The 17,244-nt window shown below is 38.3% G+C and overlaps 1 protein-coding gene across 1 annotated transcript in view; it reads left to right on the forward strand.

Moving 5' to 3' along the window:
- Nucleotides 1-17,244, forward strand: part of SNTG1 (syntrophin gamma 1) — a 418,769-nt gene that overhangs the window by 348,949 nt on the left and 52,576 nt on the right. Inside the window, exon 15 of the mRNA XM_068396528.1 lies at nt 14,935-15,051. Within this exon, the coding sequence (XP_068252629.1) occupies nt 14,935-15,051 (117 nt within the window). The remainder of the gene's footprint in view (nt 1-14,934; nt 15,052-17,244) is intronic.

Here is a 17,244-nt window from a genome sequence, read left to right on the forward strand (position 1 = left end):
GCATGCTCAGCGTACCCCCGAAGTCCAGCAGGATCAAGATACAACAGTATGCAGTTTCTAGCTGCTTTCTTTAAATATACAGTGGGTGATATAATATGACAGCCTCTCCTTCCCCTCTAACTGAAGCAGGCTGCCATTCAAAACCAACCCCAGACAGTGGGAAAGGAGAGTATGCAAAAAGGACCCAGACCCCTGAGACTATGCACAAAGGCCTTGAAAAAGAGATGCCCTCTGTGAGAGGAGAGACTTCTGACTAAGTGTTAATTCTGAGTTTACATCCATCAAATGTTTGATACAGTTCCTGTAGGTCACTGTCTGCTCTTCACAGGGCCTTGAACTATTCCATCAGGATCTCTCCTTCAGCCACACAGATGGCACCCACAGTGGATTTTTTATGTTGTCTTCTCTGAGGGTGAAGGATCCTTCCTGTCCCTCTGCAGAGCTCTGTGTGGATACAAAGCCTCAGTGTCTAACACCAAAGTTAGAGCTTCATTCAGGACCCAGTCTTAATTTTGGAGCAGTTACATCCTTTATAGGTTGTATCCCTTGGTTGTTCATGATGGTGGGTCACTTTGCATTAAAAAAAAATTGAGTAGAAGAAAGCTCTGATATTATTGAAAAATAATTGTTACCCAGTAGTCCTTGAAGAGTGAGCTTTTGTAGTGAAACTACAAAATCCATGGAAATACTGAGATGTCAGAGACAAGTCAACTATTGACAGATATCACCCCGTTGTCAAAAATAATGAAGTGAAATGTGAATTCAATAAATGTTGTGAACTTTACTGCTAAGTCCCTGTCAGAGGCCATTGGCATATGACCGGCAAAAGATCCTTTGGATAGCCTAGTTTCAATCTAAACACCAGTCAAATTAAAACAGGCTTTATTCTAACAAAGCAAAAAAATTAGATTCTTGTAAAAAATAAATTATGAAGAGAAGCATGAAAACAGTATTATGTAGGATATACTGAATATCATGTTCTTGATCTAATCATCCCCTAAGGTTTTTTTCAGCTTCTAGGGGAGGTATTTTAGCAGTAGTTTTCCTCTACATTGCTGTCTTTCAGAATGGGACTTCATTCTGGTTCTCTTTTTTGACACACTTGTATTTGGATACCACTGTTTGAAAATTAATATATAAAGTAATTTCAGAGTAGCCTCACTTCTCCTTCATTCTTAATAATTAATTTAGGAAGATTTTTATTTACTTTAAGAGTGTGTAAGAATGCAAGTTATACATCATTACGTTAGTCCTTTAAATGCCAGCTTTTGCATTCTGTTTAGAAAGTCAGTTGAATTTCAAGCAATTTCAAGATACTTAGCATCTCTATTCTCTTCTCGTCTGACTTCTCACATCCTTTTCCCTTCCTCCTCATTCTCCATAGAATATCAGAGTCGTTCACAAATCATAACCTTTTCCTGCCCCACTGTTAACAACTGAGAAAGGATGATAGGATTCAGCTTTCATTTCTCAATAGCTGTTCATGAGCAATAGCAGAGTCCTACTATCTTCAGTCTCAACGATGCCTTATCTGCAAGTAGTCTGTACTAAAAATTCTTTTCCAGAGTGTAATTTAAGGATAAAATGTCTCTAGTGAGAAGGTTGATACACTGCCCCATTGAAAATGAAGGCAGATATAAAATTGGTGAATTCAGAAATATCTGGACAACTTCAAATGGATTATGAAATGTGAACTATGACATTTGGTATGTAGTACTCTGTGTGCCACCAAAGAATAATGTGACACTGTAATAAAAACAATGCTGAAGCTGGTTTGCTAAGAATAATATGTCAGGACTATTTTAAAACAGATTCCAAGACAGATATGGCTGCTTTGAGATCAAAGACTCTCAGAACAACAGAATTATTTAGATTGGATGAGTTGTTGTAGGTCATCTCTTCAAAACCCTGCTCAGAGAATGGCCAACATAAATCAAGTTTCTCAGGACTTTGACCAGTCAAGTTCTGAATGTATTTAAGAATGGAGATTTCATAACATCTCTCACTAAGAGAAATAATTTAAAATTTTCTGTATTCTTTAACTACTAAAATATATCAAAGGTGCTTTGATGTATGATTTCTTTGCCATAATGCCACAAGATAGTGAATAAATCTCTTTCTGAAGATCTAGCAAGGTACATAAACTGGATTTCAATTGTAGAATATTTATTTATTTGTTTTTATAAAAATAGTTTATTTTTCAGGCTATTGTGATTGAAAGTTCAAACTCTGAAGGTCGGTGAAAGAGAAAAACAGTGACACGTAAAGCTATCTCTGTTTAGCTATAGTGGAACATGAGTACTCTTTGGGACCGATTTGTTAAAATCCTGCAAGTTTTATTGATTCAACTGTAATTTTTTTAAAAAGGAGTTTTTGTGAGCCGTTCAAAATCTGCTGAAAATGCTTTTAAAAGCAAAAATATTGAAAAATCTGTAGCTTTCTAAATTCTCTGATTGATGATATGTGGCTAGGAAGTATGAAATAAGCATAAATACAAGCTTGATTTCTTAATGGCATTCAGCTCATTAGATTGACATGCACAATTACTCAAAACAAAAATGAAAGTTCAAACTAGTTGTTTCTGTACCAAATATGTTTCTGATGGCATTTTAGAGGGGTTTTTAACTTTTTTTTTTTTAATTTAGTGATTTTTTTATGTGTGATAAAGTTGGTGATTGTCAATTTTTACTCTAAATCAATTTTAAACTGTCAAAAGCAAAGTCTTATTCGTCAGATTTTTACCAGGATAATGATTAACAAAAAAGAAAAATATCAGTCAGTCCCATTGATGTTGTGGAGTTAATAGTAAGTGACCAATATGACTGTGAGAATGTCTTGCTTTCAGAATTCTGTGTTCTGTTCTTCTGACTTATGATAATTTCTTTATATATATATCTCTGAAATACACTTTGACTTAAAGGAAGATTAGAGGATAAGTGTTGTCTGAGGTTCTTGATAAGGAAGGAATCACAATGTTATCCATATATGTAAAATTTATGGATTAGTTTACAATTTCTTATTACATGATATGAATTGAAATATAAACTGAAGTTTTACAGCATTGCTCATTTTTTATAGATCAAGAAGAATATTTATCATTTTCTATTTAGAAATTAAGCTTAATTAGAGCTATTGCTTAATGATCTCAAAAACTGTGAATTCATTAGACAAAAGATTATTTGGTATAGCTAATGAATGATAAAATTACCTTAGGGGGTATTCTTCATTGATTGAAACATTAAATTTTTATAGTGTCTGTTTATTTTGCCTGTTATTAACTGGCACCAGTAATGTTGGTCCACTGAAGACACTCTGCAGATGCATCAAATATACTTCTCATCTGTAGATTTCCATGTTCTATAGGAGAGCTGTATGGCCTTTGCTTATTCTGACTAATCCATCAGTAGATAAGACTTCATCATTATTTCTCTTGGGAAACTGAGTACAGTTTGTACTTTTGAAAATAAAATTTCACCTCTTTATGACTTTTCTTCTTTCGGTTACGTGCATTGAATTCTTAAAAAATGAATGAGTTCCTGAAAGGCAGTGTAGTTCTAGTCTAAATTTATTCAATTGTTTTTGGAGATTTTATTTATATTTATTATTCTGGGAGTATGTAAGTAGTAATTGTGTTCTCTGAGAGCCCTGAGAAAGCCTTAAGAACACTTTAAGCTGGCAGATGTCTTTTTCTTTTGATAATCGGATAGGATAGAAAATAATTGTTTCCCACTATAAATAGCAAAAGACGCTTTTCAAACATTAATAGCTAATTTTATCAGTTTGTAAGTATTGCTGTTTAAATGACTAAGAATTGAAAGTAAAAATTTGGCTCCCTAAAAGTCTTCACCCAGTAGCCATGAATAGTATTATTCAATAGAATTTTGATTTTGATTTCATGAGAGGACAAAGCATTTAAATATAATAATTTAAGCCTAAATAGGCTTTTGTGTGCTTACATATATATCTGCACTGCTAATTTTATGAGTAGTTCAAACTTCAATCTCACAAAGCTATACAAATATTTCTAAGTCAGATCTTGTGAAGTCATTGCTATCAAAAAAGGGACTTCTGTCAAACAGGTCTATTTTGCTGTGCAAGTAACAACACCAGAGACTTAAAAGACAACTTTAAGTATACACTAAGTGTTTGCAGTTTTATTCTGGCTTTGGGAGCACTTTGAAGTATAAACATCTAATTCTATAGAAAAGTCATTTTGATGTTATGCAAACACAAAACATAAATTAATAAAATTAATTTCAAACAATTCTAACCTATTATCCATAATGTGTATTTTTCATATACTCAGACATCTGGGTTTCTCACACTTCTATGATTACCTTCTCCTTTGGATGAAGCAGAAATCTAGCAGTAGTGAGCAAAACAGCTACATGAGTAGATGATCATAGAATCATAGAATCATAGAATGGTTTGGATTGGAAGGGACCTTAAAGATCATCTAGTTCCAACCCCCCTGCCAAGGGTAGGGACACCTTTCCACTAGACCAGGTTGCTCAAAGCCTCGTCCAATCTGGCCTTAAACACTGCCAGGGAGGGGGCATCCACAACTTCTCTGGGCAACCTGTTCCAGTGTCTCACCACCCTCATAGTAAAGAATTTCTTCCTAATATCTAATCTAAATCTATCCTCTTTCAGTTTAAAACCATTCCCCCTCGTCCTATCACTACATGCCCTTGTAAAAAGTCGCTCTCCAGCTTTCTCGTAGGCCCCCTTCAGGTGTTGGAAGGCTGCTATAAGGTCTCCCTGGAGCCTTCTCTTCTCCAGGCTGAACAGGCCCAACTCTCTCAGCCTGCCTTCATATGAGAGGTGCTCCAGCCCTCTGATCGTCTTCATGTCCCTCCTCTGGACTCGCTCCAACAGCTCCATGTCCTTCTTATGTTGGGGGCCCCAGAGCTGAACACAGTACTGCAGGTGGGGTCTCAAGAGAGCAGAGTAGAGGGGCAGAATCACCTCCCTCGACCTGCTGGCCACGCTTCTTTTGATGCAGCCCAGGATACGGTTGGCTTTCTGGGCTGCAAGCGCACATTGCTGGCTTATGTTGAGCTTCTCATCAGCCATCACCCCCAAGTCCTTCTCCTCAGAGCTTCTCTCAATCCATTCTCTATGATCTCACAGAGACAGCCAGATAGCCTGAATTGTACTAGTCCAAGTTCTGCTTACTAGTCCTTTTCAGAGAAACGGAAAATGGAAATCAAAACAATATCTGGAACCAATCATTGAAATATAATCATTGAAAACTACTCCTGGAGTGAGTTAAGAATGATAATAAATGTTTCCAGAAGTGATTCACTTGCACTGGTACCTAAGAAAGATGATTATGTCAGTTGTTGCTCAGTGGCACCATCGATAGGCTGAAAGACATTCTAGTGACTTGTAATATTCTCATCTTTTTCTTCATTCCACATGTTTCAGTAGTCTAATCTGAGGTGACAAAAATGACTGTGACATGTTGTTCATCAGAAACGAGAGGCCATGCCCTCCAGCTTGATTATCTGAAATATTTTTTGTTTGACCCATTTACATTTTAGAGTCAGAAAAATATCTTCGATTTATACTGTGTACATTTAGAAGAGGAAAAAAAAAGTCATTAATCAAAGGATAAGTCCTAAATACAGTCAAGCTACTAGGCTTTAGAATAGATGATGTTTACTTTTTTGCCACCTGAGTGTTGAGCTTTCTGTATTGCACTGTTGTCTGTTTAAACCCTCAAAAAAACCCAGAAATTGTATCCTGGATTAAAATTTACAGCCCTTCTTGTGCCTGCTTGTAAATTCAGTAGGTGAAAAATGGACAGGCAGGAATTCAAATATGACCATATATCAAAGATGTTTTTCCCAGTAAAAAAAAACCATAATCCTACTGGTTGCAGTTACACAACAGCAAAAGGAAGGGAAATAATGACAGTGTGATATATAGTAATTTTTTTAGTCAGGGTGAGTGTAAGACCTGGTCATTATCAAAGAGTTTACTGAGCTTCTCAGTTGAGAGTGTCAGAGAAGGTCTGAAGCTTCTCAGGTCGTCTGTGAAATGTCTGTGATGGCAGCGGGACAGAGTCTCCGCAGTGATCAACCTGGCAGTCAAATGAACCTGCTCAGGGATGTGCTAAATTGCTCTGAAGGTGAGTTATGTGGCAGATAAACAAGAGAAGTCTCTACAAAAAGAAAGGAGGCTCATTCAAGTGAGGAAGGCAGATCACTCTAGATAACACAAGATATATTTTTTCATCATCTAGCTACCCTATCTATTAACCAGGAAAATGCTTAACTCAATCCCATGCAAAATGTACACATCTTTTGTGCAATTCGGGGGGTTACCATGTTCTGGCTGGCTAATTTAGTTGATGATTATTTTTTTAAAGTTACCCAGTCAATATCCTGCAAGCCAGGACTAGCATGAGCTACTTTTGTACTTACTTCTTCTAGTAATTTCACACACATACCACAAATTATTATAGATTGGTGTCTAATACTGCAGTTTGCATCCAAATCTATCTTTGTAAAAACAGCTGCATAAGGTTTTTCTTGGAAAAAGTCTTAACACAGGAATGCTGTACTTTCTAAATGCTAATCACCTCTATTAAAATGGACAAATTCAAACTGTAATGAATTTTAAATACATGTAATTGTTCATTGACTTGAATAATTTAAAGGAGGAAAAAAACCCCCAACTTTTAATGTTGACGTTTTGACAAAGGCACACAGTTGCCCAATAAATGTTCAAATTGACTTTGTCTTTAGAAGAATTTATTTCAAGGAACAGAAGTCTCAGTAATTAAAAAGAGTGCTTTGAAATAAACTGTAGCTATTGGCATGTAACACTAGATGAAAAATGGAATGGATGAGACAAAATGATGCTCTGGATTAGTAGATTATAAAAAGCAGATAGTGAGAAAACTGGAAAAGAAAAGTACAGATCTTTACCTGTTCGGAAAGTTGTCCTGTATCCACATGTAGCCATCACTTTCCAAATCTGTGAAGGGAGTGAAGGCATGAAGTGGTCAATATAGTCCTGAATTCTAGCAAGGTATGGTGGATCTCACTGGACAGGTGCTAACATTTGTCATGGTATGGTGTTGGATGTAGGGTAAACTGTAATGCAGGCTTTTCAAACAGTGCTATTAATGTTGGACAGATGTCTGCAGAGGTCCAGGCCAGTTTTGTTACCCTGAACAACTGTCTTCAGTATGATTATAATATTGTATGCTAAGAAAGCAAATATACTCTGTTTTCAGTCTTTGATATCAGTTTTCAGTTATCTGGAGTATAAAGGAAAAATCATCTTCCATAAGTAAGAAGTATGTTCTGCTTTCTCTGGTGCTCTTTACTTTAAGTAAGTCCCCTAAATATTTCCTTAATTTTTGTGTGATGGTTTAAAAAACAGAACGAGACAAAACCAAATGGAAAACATATACTCAACCTTGGTCCGGTAACAAAATGACAACATGAGTTCTTACCCAAAAGGAAATTAAGCTATATGAGATACAACAAATGTGTAACCTTATAATCTCCCATAATAATTTCATAATCTCCAATAATAAGTGAACTGCTTAGAGACTGAATAATCTGTTAGTAGGTAGGTGGTTCACAGGTATGAAGATGATCTTTGTCAATATTAGCTCTAAAGCACATAGGACAGAAGGGAGGAGATATGACAGAGGAGCACTGAAGGGGGAAACTATTTTGCAAGCAATCATTTTCTGTTTTTATACATTTGTAATTTTTCTTATTTCATGGAATCACAGAATGGTTGAGGTCATAAGGAACCTCTGGAGGTCATCTTCCTCAGCTTCCCCTGTTCAAGCAAGATCGCCTAGACCAGGTTTCCCAGGACCATGTCCACCCACAATTCAAATCAAAAATAGTTCATTTCTAACTTTTGAAGTTCAGAAATGAAAGTCAAAGGGGATATTTGCCAAAACTGTTCCTTTGCTATTAATAATTCCATAGCATAATTTCCTAGAAAATACTGACCATTACTAGTGCTCGTTTGTCACAAAATGTAATAATGCAAATGAGGCTTTAAATTATTTTAAATCTAATCTGAAACACATGTAAAATAACCTTTCATTGCCATTTGTCTTCTGTTTCTTTGAGATTATTTTTCATATGCAGAATGTCTTTTTTTAGTGGACTTTCTTTGGGAATAAAATAGAAAATAGTTCACAGGAATTAAAATGATTTGTGGAAAGATTATCAGGCTTTTCATAAACTTTAAAAATAGGATAGGAGACATTTTGACTATATTTACAGTAGAATAAAATTTTTCTAGCATTCATTAAAAAATATATTTGATTATTTCTTCTGTTGACATTGAAAAAATTTCTTACAATAAAAATCCTAAGTCTTTCAAATGCAGGACTATTTTTGCCAATGATTGCATTATGATCACAATTTTATTCCTTTTTAGTGTGTTTTTATTGTTTTTCTGCTAACAATTGACTATAATGAATTTTGAGACTATCATACAGAGACAAGGATATTAAAACCAGTTAGAGAGCATTTTCAGAGTTCCTCATACCTCATCATTTTTCCCCTGTGTTGTCTGACATATTCATTTGTCTTCTGACTCCATGTTTATCCTGTTGCCCTACAGCACTGTTTCACATGAGTATAAATATGAGACTTACAAGATAAAAAGCTGAAAGTGCATCTGTTCTGATCTTTGCGTCGCCTCACTCATTTAATGTTACATACACTTTACATTTCACATTTCATTTTTGGGAAATTTTTGTGTATTTTTATCTTCTGTTCTTCCTAAAATATAAAAAAAAAATGTGTTAACACTCTGGAGAAGTCTCTCTGAAAGTCAAGGCTATTTAAGACATTTTAGCAATATTTTGAAATATGTCAATTCGTGGCAATTTAACTTGCTTGATTATCATAGAATCATAGAATGGCTTAGGTTGAAAGGGACCTTAAAGATCATCTAGTTCCAACCCCCCTGCCATGGGTAGGGACACCTTTCCACTAGACCAGGTTGCTCAAAGCCTCATCAAATCTGGCCTTAAACACTGCCAGGGAGGGGGCATCCACAACATCTCTAGGCAACCTGTTCCAGTGTCTCACCACCCTCACAGTAAAGAATTTCTTCCTAATATCTAATCTAAATCTACCCTCTTTCAGTTTAAAACCATTACCCCTTGTCCTGTCACTACATGCCTTTGTCAGAAGCCCCTCTCCCGCTTTCCTGTAGGCCCCCTTCAGGTGCTGGAAGGATGCTAGAAGATCTCCCCGGAGCCTTCTCTTCTCCAGGCTGAATAGCCCCAACTCTCTCAGCCTGCCTTCATAGGAGAGGTGCTCCAGCCCTCTGATCATCTTCATGGACCTCCTCTGAATTCGCTCCAACACCTCCATGTCCTTCTTATGGTGGGGGTCCCAGAGCTGAACGCAGTACTGCAGGTGGGGTCTCAAGAGAGCAGAGCAGAGAGGCAGAATCACCTCCCTTGACCTGCTGGCCACGCTTCTTTTGATGCAGCCCAGAATACGATTTGCCTTCTGGGCTGCAAGCGTACATTGCTGGCTCATGTTGAGCTTCTCATCAGCCATCACCCCCAAGTCCTTCTCCTCAGGGCTTCTCTCAATCCATTCTCTGCCCAGCCTGTATTGGTGCTTGGGATTGCCGCGACCCACATGCAGGACCTTGCACTTGGCCTTGTTGAATTTCATGTGGTTCGCACGGGCCCACCTCTCAAGCCTGTCAAGGTCCCTCTGGATGGCATCCCTTCTCTCCAGTGTGTAGACTGCACCACACAGCTTGGTGTTGTCGGCAAACTTGCTGAGGGCACACTCAATCCCACTGTCCATGTCACTGACAAAGATGTTAGTGCCAGTCCCAATACCGAACCCTGAGGAACGCCACTCATCACTGGTGTCCACTTGGACATCGAGCCATTGACTGCAACTCTTTGAGTGTGACCATCCAGCCAATTCCCTATCCACTGAGTGATCCGTCCGTTAAGTCCATGTCTCTCCAATTTAGAGACAAGGATGTCTTGTGGGGCAGTGTCAAATGCTTTGCACAAGTCCAGGTAGATGATGTCATTCACTCTTCCACTATCCACCTGAGCTGTAACCCCATCATAGAAGGCCACCAGGTTTGTCAGGCATGATTTGCCCTTAGTGAAGCCATGTTGGCTGTCACCAAGCACCTCCTTATTTTCCATGTGCCTTAGCATAGTTTCCAGGAGGATCTGCTCCCTGATCTTGCCAGGCACAGAGGTGAGACTGACTGGCCTGTAGTTCCCCGGGTCTTCCTTTTTTTCTCTTTTTATAAATGGGAGTTATGTTTTGTCTTTTCCAATCAGTGGGAACTTCACCAGACTGCCGCAATTTCTCAAAAATGATGGATAGTGGCTTAGGAACTTCATCCGCCAGTTCCCTCAGGACCCGGGGTGCGCCTCATCAGGTCCCATGGACTTGTGCACCTTCAGATGGTCTTGAACCTCATCTTCTCCTATACTAGATGGTTCTTCCTTCTCCCAGTCCCTGCCTTTGCCTTCTGCAACTTGGTCAGCATGGCTTGAGCACTTACCAATGAAGACTGAGGGAAAGAAGTCATTGAGTACCTCAGCCTTCCTCATATTCCAGGTAATCAGGTCTCCCATTTCTTTCAGGAGAGGGCCCACATTTTCATTAGTCTTCCTTTTATCAGTGGCATACCTATAGAAGCTTTTCTTGTCCTTGACATCCCTGGCCAGATTTAATTATCAGGGCTTTCGCTTTACTAACCTGATCCCTGGCTGCTTGGACAATTTCTGTGTATTCCTCCAGGCTACCTGCCCTTGCTTCCACCCTCTATAGTCTTCCCTTTTGTGTCTGAGTTTGTCCAGGAGCTCCTTGTTCATCCATGCAGGCCTCCTGGCATTTTTGCCTGACTTGCTCTGTGTTGGGATGCATCACTCTTGATCTTGGAGGAGGTGATTCTTGAATATTAATCAGCTTTCTTGAGATCCTCTTCCCGCCAGGGCTTTATCCCATGATACTCTACCAAACAGGTCCCTGAAGAGGCCAAAGTCTGCTCTGCTGAAGTCCAGGGTAGTGAGCTTGCTGTGCACCATCCTCGCTGCCCTAAGGATCTTGAACTCTACCATTTCGTGGTAACTGCAGCCAGGGCTGCCCTTGAGCTTCACATCCCCCACTACCTCCTCCTTATTGGTGAGAACAAGGTCCAGCATGGCATCTCTCCTCATTAACTCCTGTATTACCTGGAGAAGGAAGTTATCTTCTATGCATTCCAGGAACCTCCTGGATTGCTGATGCCCTGCTGTATTGTCCCTTCAACAGATATTGGGGTGGTTCAAGTCCCCCATGAGAACCAGGGCCTGTGAACGTGAGACTACACCTATCTGTCTGCAGAGGGCCTCATCTGCTTGGTCTTCCTGGTGAGGTGTCCTGTAGCAGATGCCTACTATAATGTCTCCAGTCCCTGCCTTCCCTTTAGTCCTGACTCATAAACTCTCCGTCTGCTCCTCCTCCATCCCCAGTCAGAGCTCCATGCACTCCAGCTGGTCATTGACATAGAGCACAACACCCCCTCCTCGTCTCCCCTGCCTGTTCTTCCTAAAAAGCCTGTATCCTTCCTTTCCAACCCTCCAGTCATAGGGGCCGTCCCACCATGTCTCCATAATGCTCCGTGATTGCGATGTCCATGTGATGTAAGTACATACTAAATTAGGAGATTTTGAATTTTTGACTGAAGGAAGTGTCCTGTTTCATTTATCATTTAGAGATTATTTTTAAACTGTACATGATGTAACTCATAAATGATAACAACATATTGAGTTATAATCTGTTTTCCCCATCACCACCACCTTTGTTGATAATGGTCAGCAGTTTATAGGGACTCAAAAATCTTTTGTAAGATTGAAAAACTAACCTGTTTTTTCAATTTGTAAAGGGGCATTCTATGCACTGTCTATTTGTGATTCACATTTATTTCCATTCATCAGTGTCTGTGGTTGTAAACATTTCTTTCCAGACAGAATCTCATGAAATTCCATATTTTGGGTCAAGTCCACATGTGTAGCATTACAATGGTATATGTTCCAAAACTCACAAGTGAAATTTCATATTCATCCCCTATTTCAATACATGTATACACATGAACTATTAAATTGGAAATTAAGATCCCTTTCCAAATCAATAATTTTTTTGGAGTTGTTCATAGTCAAAACTTTTTTAGAAGTCAAAATATTTACCAGTAATGTAAATGTCTCAAGAACCTGGCCTCTATTTTATCTCATAAGTGAAAAATGTTAAAATTACAGTATTTCACCTAACTTCACACATTCCAGTGTGTTTTGATAAACTGAGACCACTTTAGGAACACATAAGTAAAATAATTATCAAGTATTTGTTCAGTTTTGCCCTGTTTTCCAGAATCTAGCCCATGCTATTTTAATCCACACATGTGAATATGCACATGCACTAAAACAACTTTCTGAGTGTTCCTATTTATAATCATACAGCTTAGCAGTTCTTCTGTATGTTTAATAGTAGATATTTAGTCTGAAGGAGAAATGCCTTTTTGTTAATAAAACCTTAGTACAACAGGTTGTCTCAAAAATCAATCTAATTTCTCCTCATGATCTACAGAGGCAAGGGAGAAATATCTAAAGGAGCAATTGCCTTAAATTTCATGGCTGCTTTAGTATTAAGGCAATCAAATGTGAAATATCAATACATCTGCACAGCATGAGTGACTGTATCCTGTTATTCTGATGAATAGTACAAGTAGAAATGAGGAACGTGAAAAAGAAAAACACTGACTGAAAACAGATTACATACAGTGCTAGAGTGATATTAAATATCATCAGACAAGATGATAATCTTACTGTGTTGTCTGATTTTAATGAAACAAGTCAAAGATGGAACCAAATCAGTTCAGTTTAATTAATTTAGAAGTTATAGATGTCTCAATCCTAGATATTAGAGATCATTCGTTCTCTTTCAGTTACACAGAGGAAAATGTGTCAAACTTCTGCACATAGTAGTGCAAATTTTTTTATACTAATTTTACTCTTCTGTGTGGCCCCTCTCAGTCGCTGAGCTCTTGCAGATTCTGCCAAGTCAAGAGGGACAAGGATCCATACTTATCCTGCATTGATAACATACAAAACAGCAGAAATGAGGGAAATCTCCATAAACTTTCAATTGAAATAATTTAAAACTTCTCCATACTCTACTGTCAGTTGGGGTTTTTTCTGACTATTTCTTCATTCAGGATTTAATGAGATTTCAGGGGAACATGGCTTTCTAGTTATTGCATGTCAATATACTGTTGAGCACTCTGCTTGATTCTTGAGTATTGTGGTACAGCTCTGTCTTCTTTTGAGTTTTATGGACTTGTTTAATCACCAAACAGTAGATACTTAAACACATGTTATTCACTGGACCTGAGACTATATTACTGTGTTAGTGTTTGCTATTGGCAAAAGAATTAAATGTAGAGGTTTCATTGTATTAGAGGAACGGACCTTCTACCTGTCTCTGTTTATAGACCATAAAATAACTAATAAACTGTGATGGAGAGTAGTAGCGTAGATTTTGTACAGGGTGATTTGAAAAAGCCATTAATTTCCACTGTGTTACAATAAAATCCAACGGAAAAAAAGAAAAAGAAAGAAAATAAAAACAGAACTCCCCATTTATTTTAATACATATTCCATGAAGAACTGCTAATGGAAATCCTCTTCCCAACGTTAATGAAATAAACTTGTGTAAATTGCTTTTTTAAAAGTGTGTTACATACAAAATCTCAAAGGATAAAACATGCAATACAAACATTCATTTTAGGTACATTTATACCATTGGTAAACTTAGCAACTCATGGACTATTAATATGATTATAGTTATTTTTCCTAAACTGTTTTCCTTACATGTTCATTACTGACATTTAAGACAGAGAATGTCCCATGCCTGGTTAATGTAGAAATCAGTTTCACAAAGAGATTTAAGAATAAATCTATTCCATTAGCAGCACTGTATGAAATATGGGTTGATCTATTTTCCATAGCAGTAGCATACCAGTGCACACTGGAAATTGTTTGTTATTACTAGTGGCATGGTTATAAATCAAAAGTTGCATGATGTGTCTACTCCCTGTTCAGATATTCTCCAGAAGTTGACATAGTGCTCACTCATACTGTTACTCTTTAAGGATTTGATATTAAATTACTCAAACTTAAATAGATGGATAGGCAGGGAATTAGATCCTAAAATGGGTTTGAATAAGTTCTAATTCATACATCTATGTCAGAAGATCTGCAAGTAGTAGTAAGAGTCAACAGCTTTCTGGTTAATTCTTAGCTGTAGATGAAGACTCTTCAAAATAGTGTCTGAAAACAGTCTGTTAACTTGCTATTCCTAAGCGAGGAGGTTCAAAACTCCTACACAGGGATTTTCAGAGAAAAAAAAAAAAAGCAACTTGTCATTATTTGGAAATAAAATTTGTAAGATCATATTTTTTAATGCATAACTGTGAACTTGTATGTGGAGACTGTATCTACATTGCAGTGTAGCAACAGTTACTTGATTTTGTATTCCTGCCTAGTGGTTCCTTACACTTCACTTGCATTGAATTCCTCTGATGGGATCCGTCAGCAAATATTTACAATTACTTCAGGGAGCTTTTAATGAAATAATAGACCTTTAACATCCACTGAGTATGTGGTTTAGCTTTTTTGTTGTTGCTAGTACAATAAATATTTGTTCTGATGTTTTTGGATTGTCATAATAGGCATCCTTTGTACAAGTATGTGATTGTAAGTGAACTGCCAATACACCATATTGTGTCAGTGGTTGAAGGTTTGTAGCTATGTAAAATTTGACAGACATCAGCTTACTTGCATGAAATATTTGAAATTCATTTGAAGAAAGTGTCTGAGGAATTTGTCAACACTATTGATTTTTCTGTCAGATAGTCTACATGGGCTGGACGGAAGAACGGGAACAAGACTCCCTTCAGGATCGAATGTACACACCAAAGTTTCTAGCACTGAGGGGATCTTCCCTGTATAAATTTATAGCACCTCCAGTAAGTATTTCTCATGCTTAGTGGGAATAAATATTATTAAATAAAATAATGTCATGTAATATGTACAAGGCTTTCACAATGAGTTATCATTCATTGAGCTGGATTGCAGCTTACAGAACTGAAAAGTTCCAGGGAATGTGGTATAGAAGTGACAGAAAATAGCTGTTCATGAGATGATTGGGCATCTAATTTCTTTTCCCCCACTTACCTGAGCACTTAGAAAAATACAAGATAGATCTGCTTGTGCTAAAAGGGGGGCTTTTCGTTTCCCTTTGGCAGGCAGAACAAGCCTGAAGCAAGATGATTAGATTTAAACTGAACTGTCATTCTAGTCAAACTGCTGAGATTTGGGGAAATATCAAAGCTTTTTGCATGCTGTGGAAATGGCAATGTCTCTGTATTGAGATTTCATCCTGAGTGTAACTTTTTTGCTGCTTGGGAGCACCAAAAGGAAGGTAAGGAAGCAAATGGAATTGTTTAGGTTAAACATATTAATTGAAATCTGACTGGTAACACTGGGCAAAATTTTAGCTGTTGTCTCAGTGATTTACTTTCACAGTTTTATGGTACACTTAAACTGCAGTAAACAGAGATATCTTCTAGCTAACTTTTAAACCAGCACCTACGGAGCCAGTAGCAGTCCCATACTGGAAAGAGGGAGAGTAGTGTGGATTAATTTGTTCTGTTCAATGGGTGACGTTTCTGACTGCCATGTTGCCAAATCCAGGCTGAAGCTCCTTCCTGCCTGAGGTAGTTCAAAGCCAGCTTGCAAGTCTTTACATCATTCATCAATCACTATTCATGTTTGTTTAGCAAATTGCTTAACATCATGTGAAAGACAAGAAGAACGGAAGTAAGTATGAATTGAAAACTTAATGTGTTCAATGTCTGTACACTAGTTCACTGGTGTGGGAGTTTGGCTTTCCTGTGGCTAGTGATGGGAGTTTGGCTTTTGTTGGCTGTGAACCATGGTGATGTGAGTTAGGACAATTTTGGCAAGCTGCTGCTGAATGAGACAAGCCACCAATCCTTGAAGATTTTATAGGTCTTGTTTCAGTTGAGCTGCAATCACAACATGATTTTGTTTTGCAGATTCTTGTTCTTATTCTAAAATAGAAAGACAGTTCAAACATAGGGGATCGCATGCATCCTCAGCGAATTTGCAGATGACACCAAGTTAGGCAGGAGTGTTGATCTGCTTGAGGGTAGAAAGGCTCTGCAGAGGGATCTGGACAGGCTGAATCAATAGGCCGAGGCCAATTGTATGAGGTTCAACAAGGCCAAGTGTCGGGTCCTGCACTTGGAGCACAACAACCCCATGCAATGTTACAGGCTTGGGGAAGAGTGACTGAAAGCTGCCCAGTGGAAAAGGACCTGGGGTTGTTGGTCGATGGCTGGCTGAATATAAGTCGACAGTGTGCCCAGGTGGCCAAGAACGCCAACAGCATCCTGGCTTGTATCAGAAATAGTGTGGCCAGCAGGACTAGGGAAGTGATCGTCCCCCTGCACTTGGCACTAGTGAGGCTGCACCTCAAATACTGTGTTCAGTTTTGGGCCCCTTACTACAAGACAGACATTGAGGTGCTGAAGAGAGTCTGAAGAAGGGCAATGAAGCTGATGAAGGGTCTGGAGCACAAGTCGTATGAGGAACGGCTGAGGGAACTGGGGTTGTTTAGTCTGGAGAAAAGGAGGCTGAGGGGAGACCTTATCACTCTCTACAACTACCTGAAAGGAGGTTGTAGTGAGGTGGGTGTCGATCTCTTCTCGCAAGTAACAAATGATAGGACAAGAAGAAATGGCCTCAAGTTGCACCAGGAGAGGTTTATATTGGATATTAGGAAAGATTTCTTCATGGAAAAGGTTGTCAAGCATTGGAACAGGCTGCCCAGGGAAGTGGTGGAGTCACCATCCCTGGAGATATTTAAAAGACATTTAGATGTGGTGCTTAGGGACATGGTTTAGTAGTGGATTTAGCAGTTTTAGGTTAACAGTTGGATTTGATGATCTTAAAGGTCTTTTCCAAACAAAATGATTCTATGATTCTATGGAGAAAAATATTTTCTCTCCATGGAGTAGGAGGGAAGCAGAATGACAAACATGCTTTTCAAAGGACAAAGACAAGAGTTCCTATAGAGCTACCTTAAAAACATGTAATTTATGTAATAATTGCACACTTACATGCCCAGAAAATAT

Source organism: Nyctibius grandis, chromosome 3 (genome assembly GCF_013368605.1).
Source record: "Nyctibius grandis isolate bNycGra1 chromosome 3, bNycGra1.pri, whole genome shotgun sequence".
NCBI classification, from domain to species: Eukaryota; Metazoa; Chordata; class Aves; order Nyctibiiformes; family Nyctibiidae; genus Nyctibius; species Nyctibius grandis.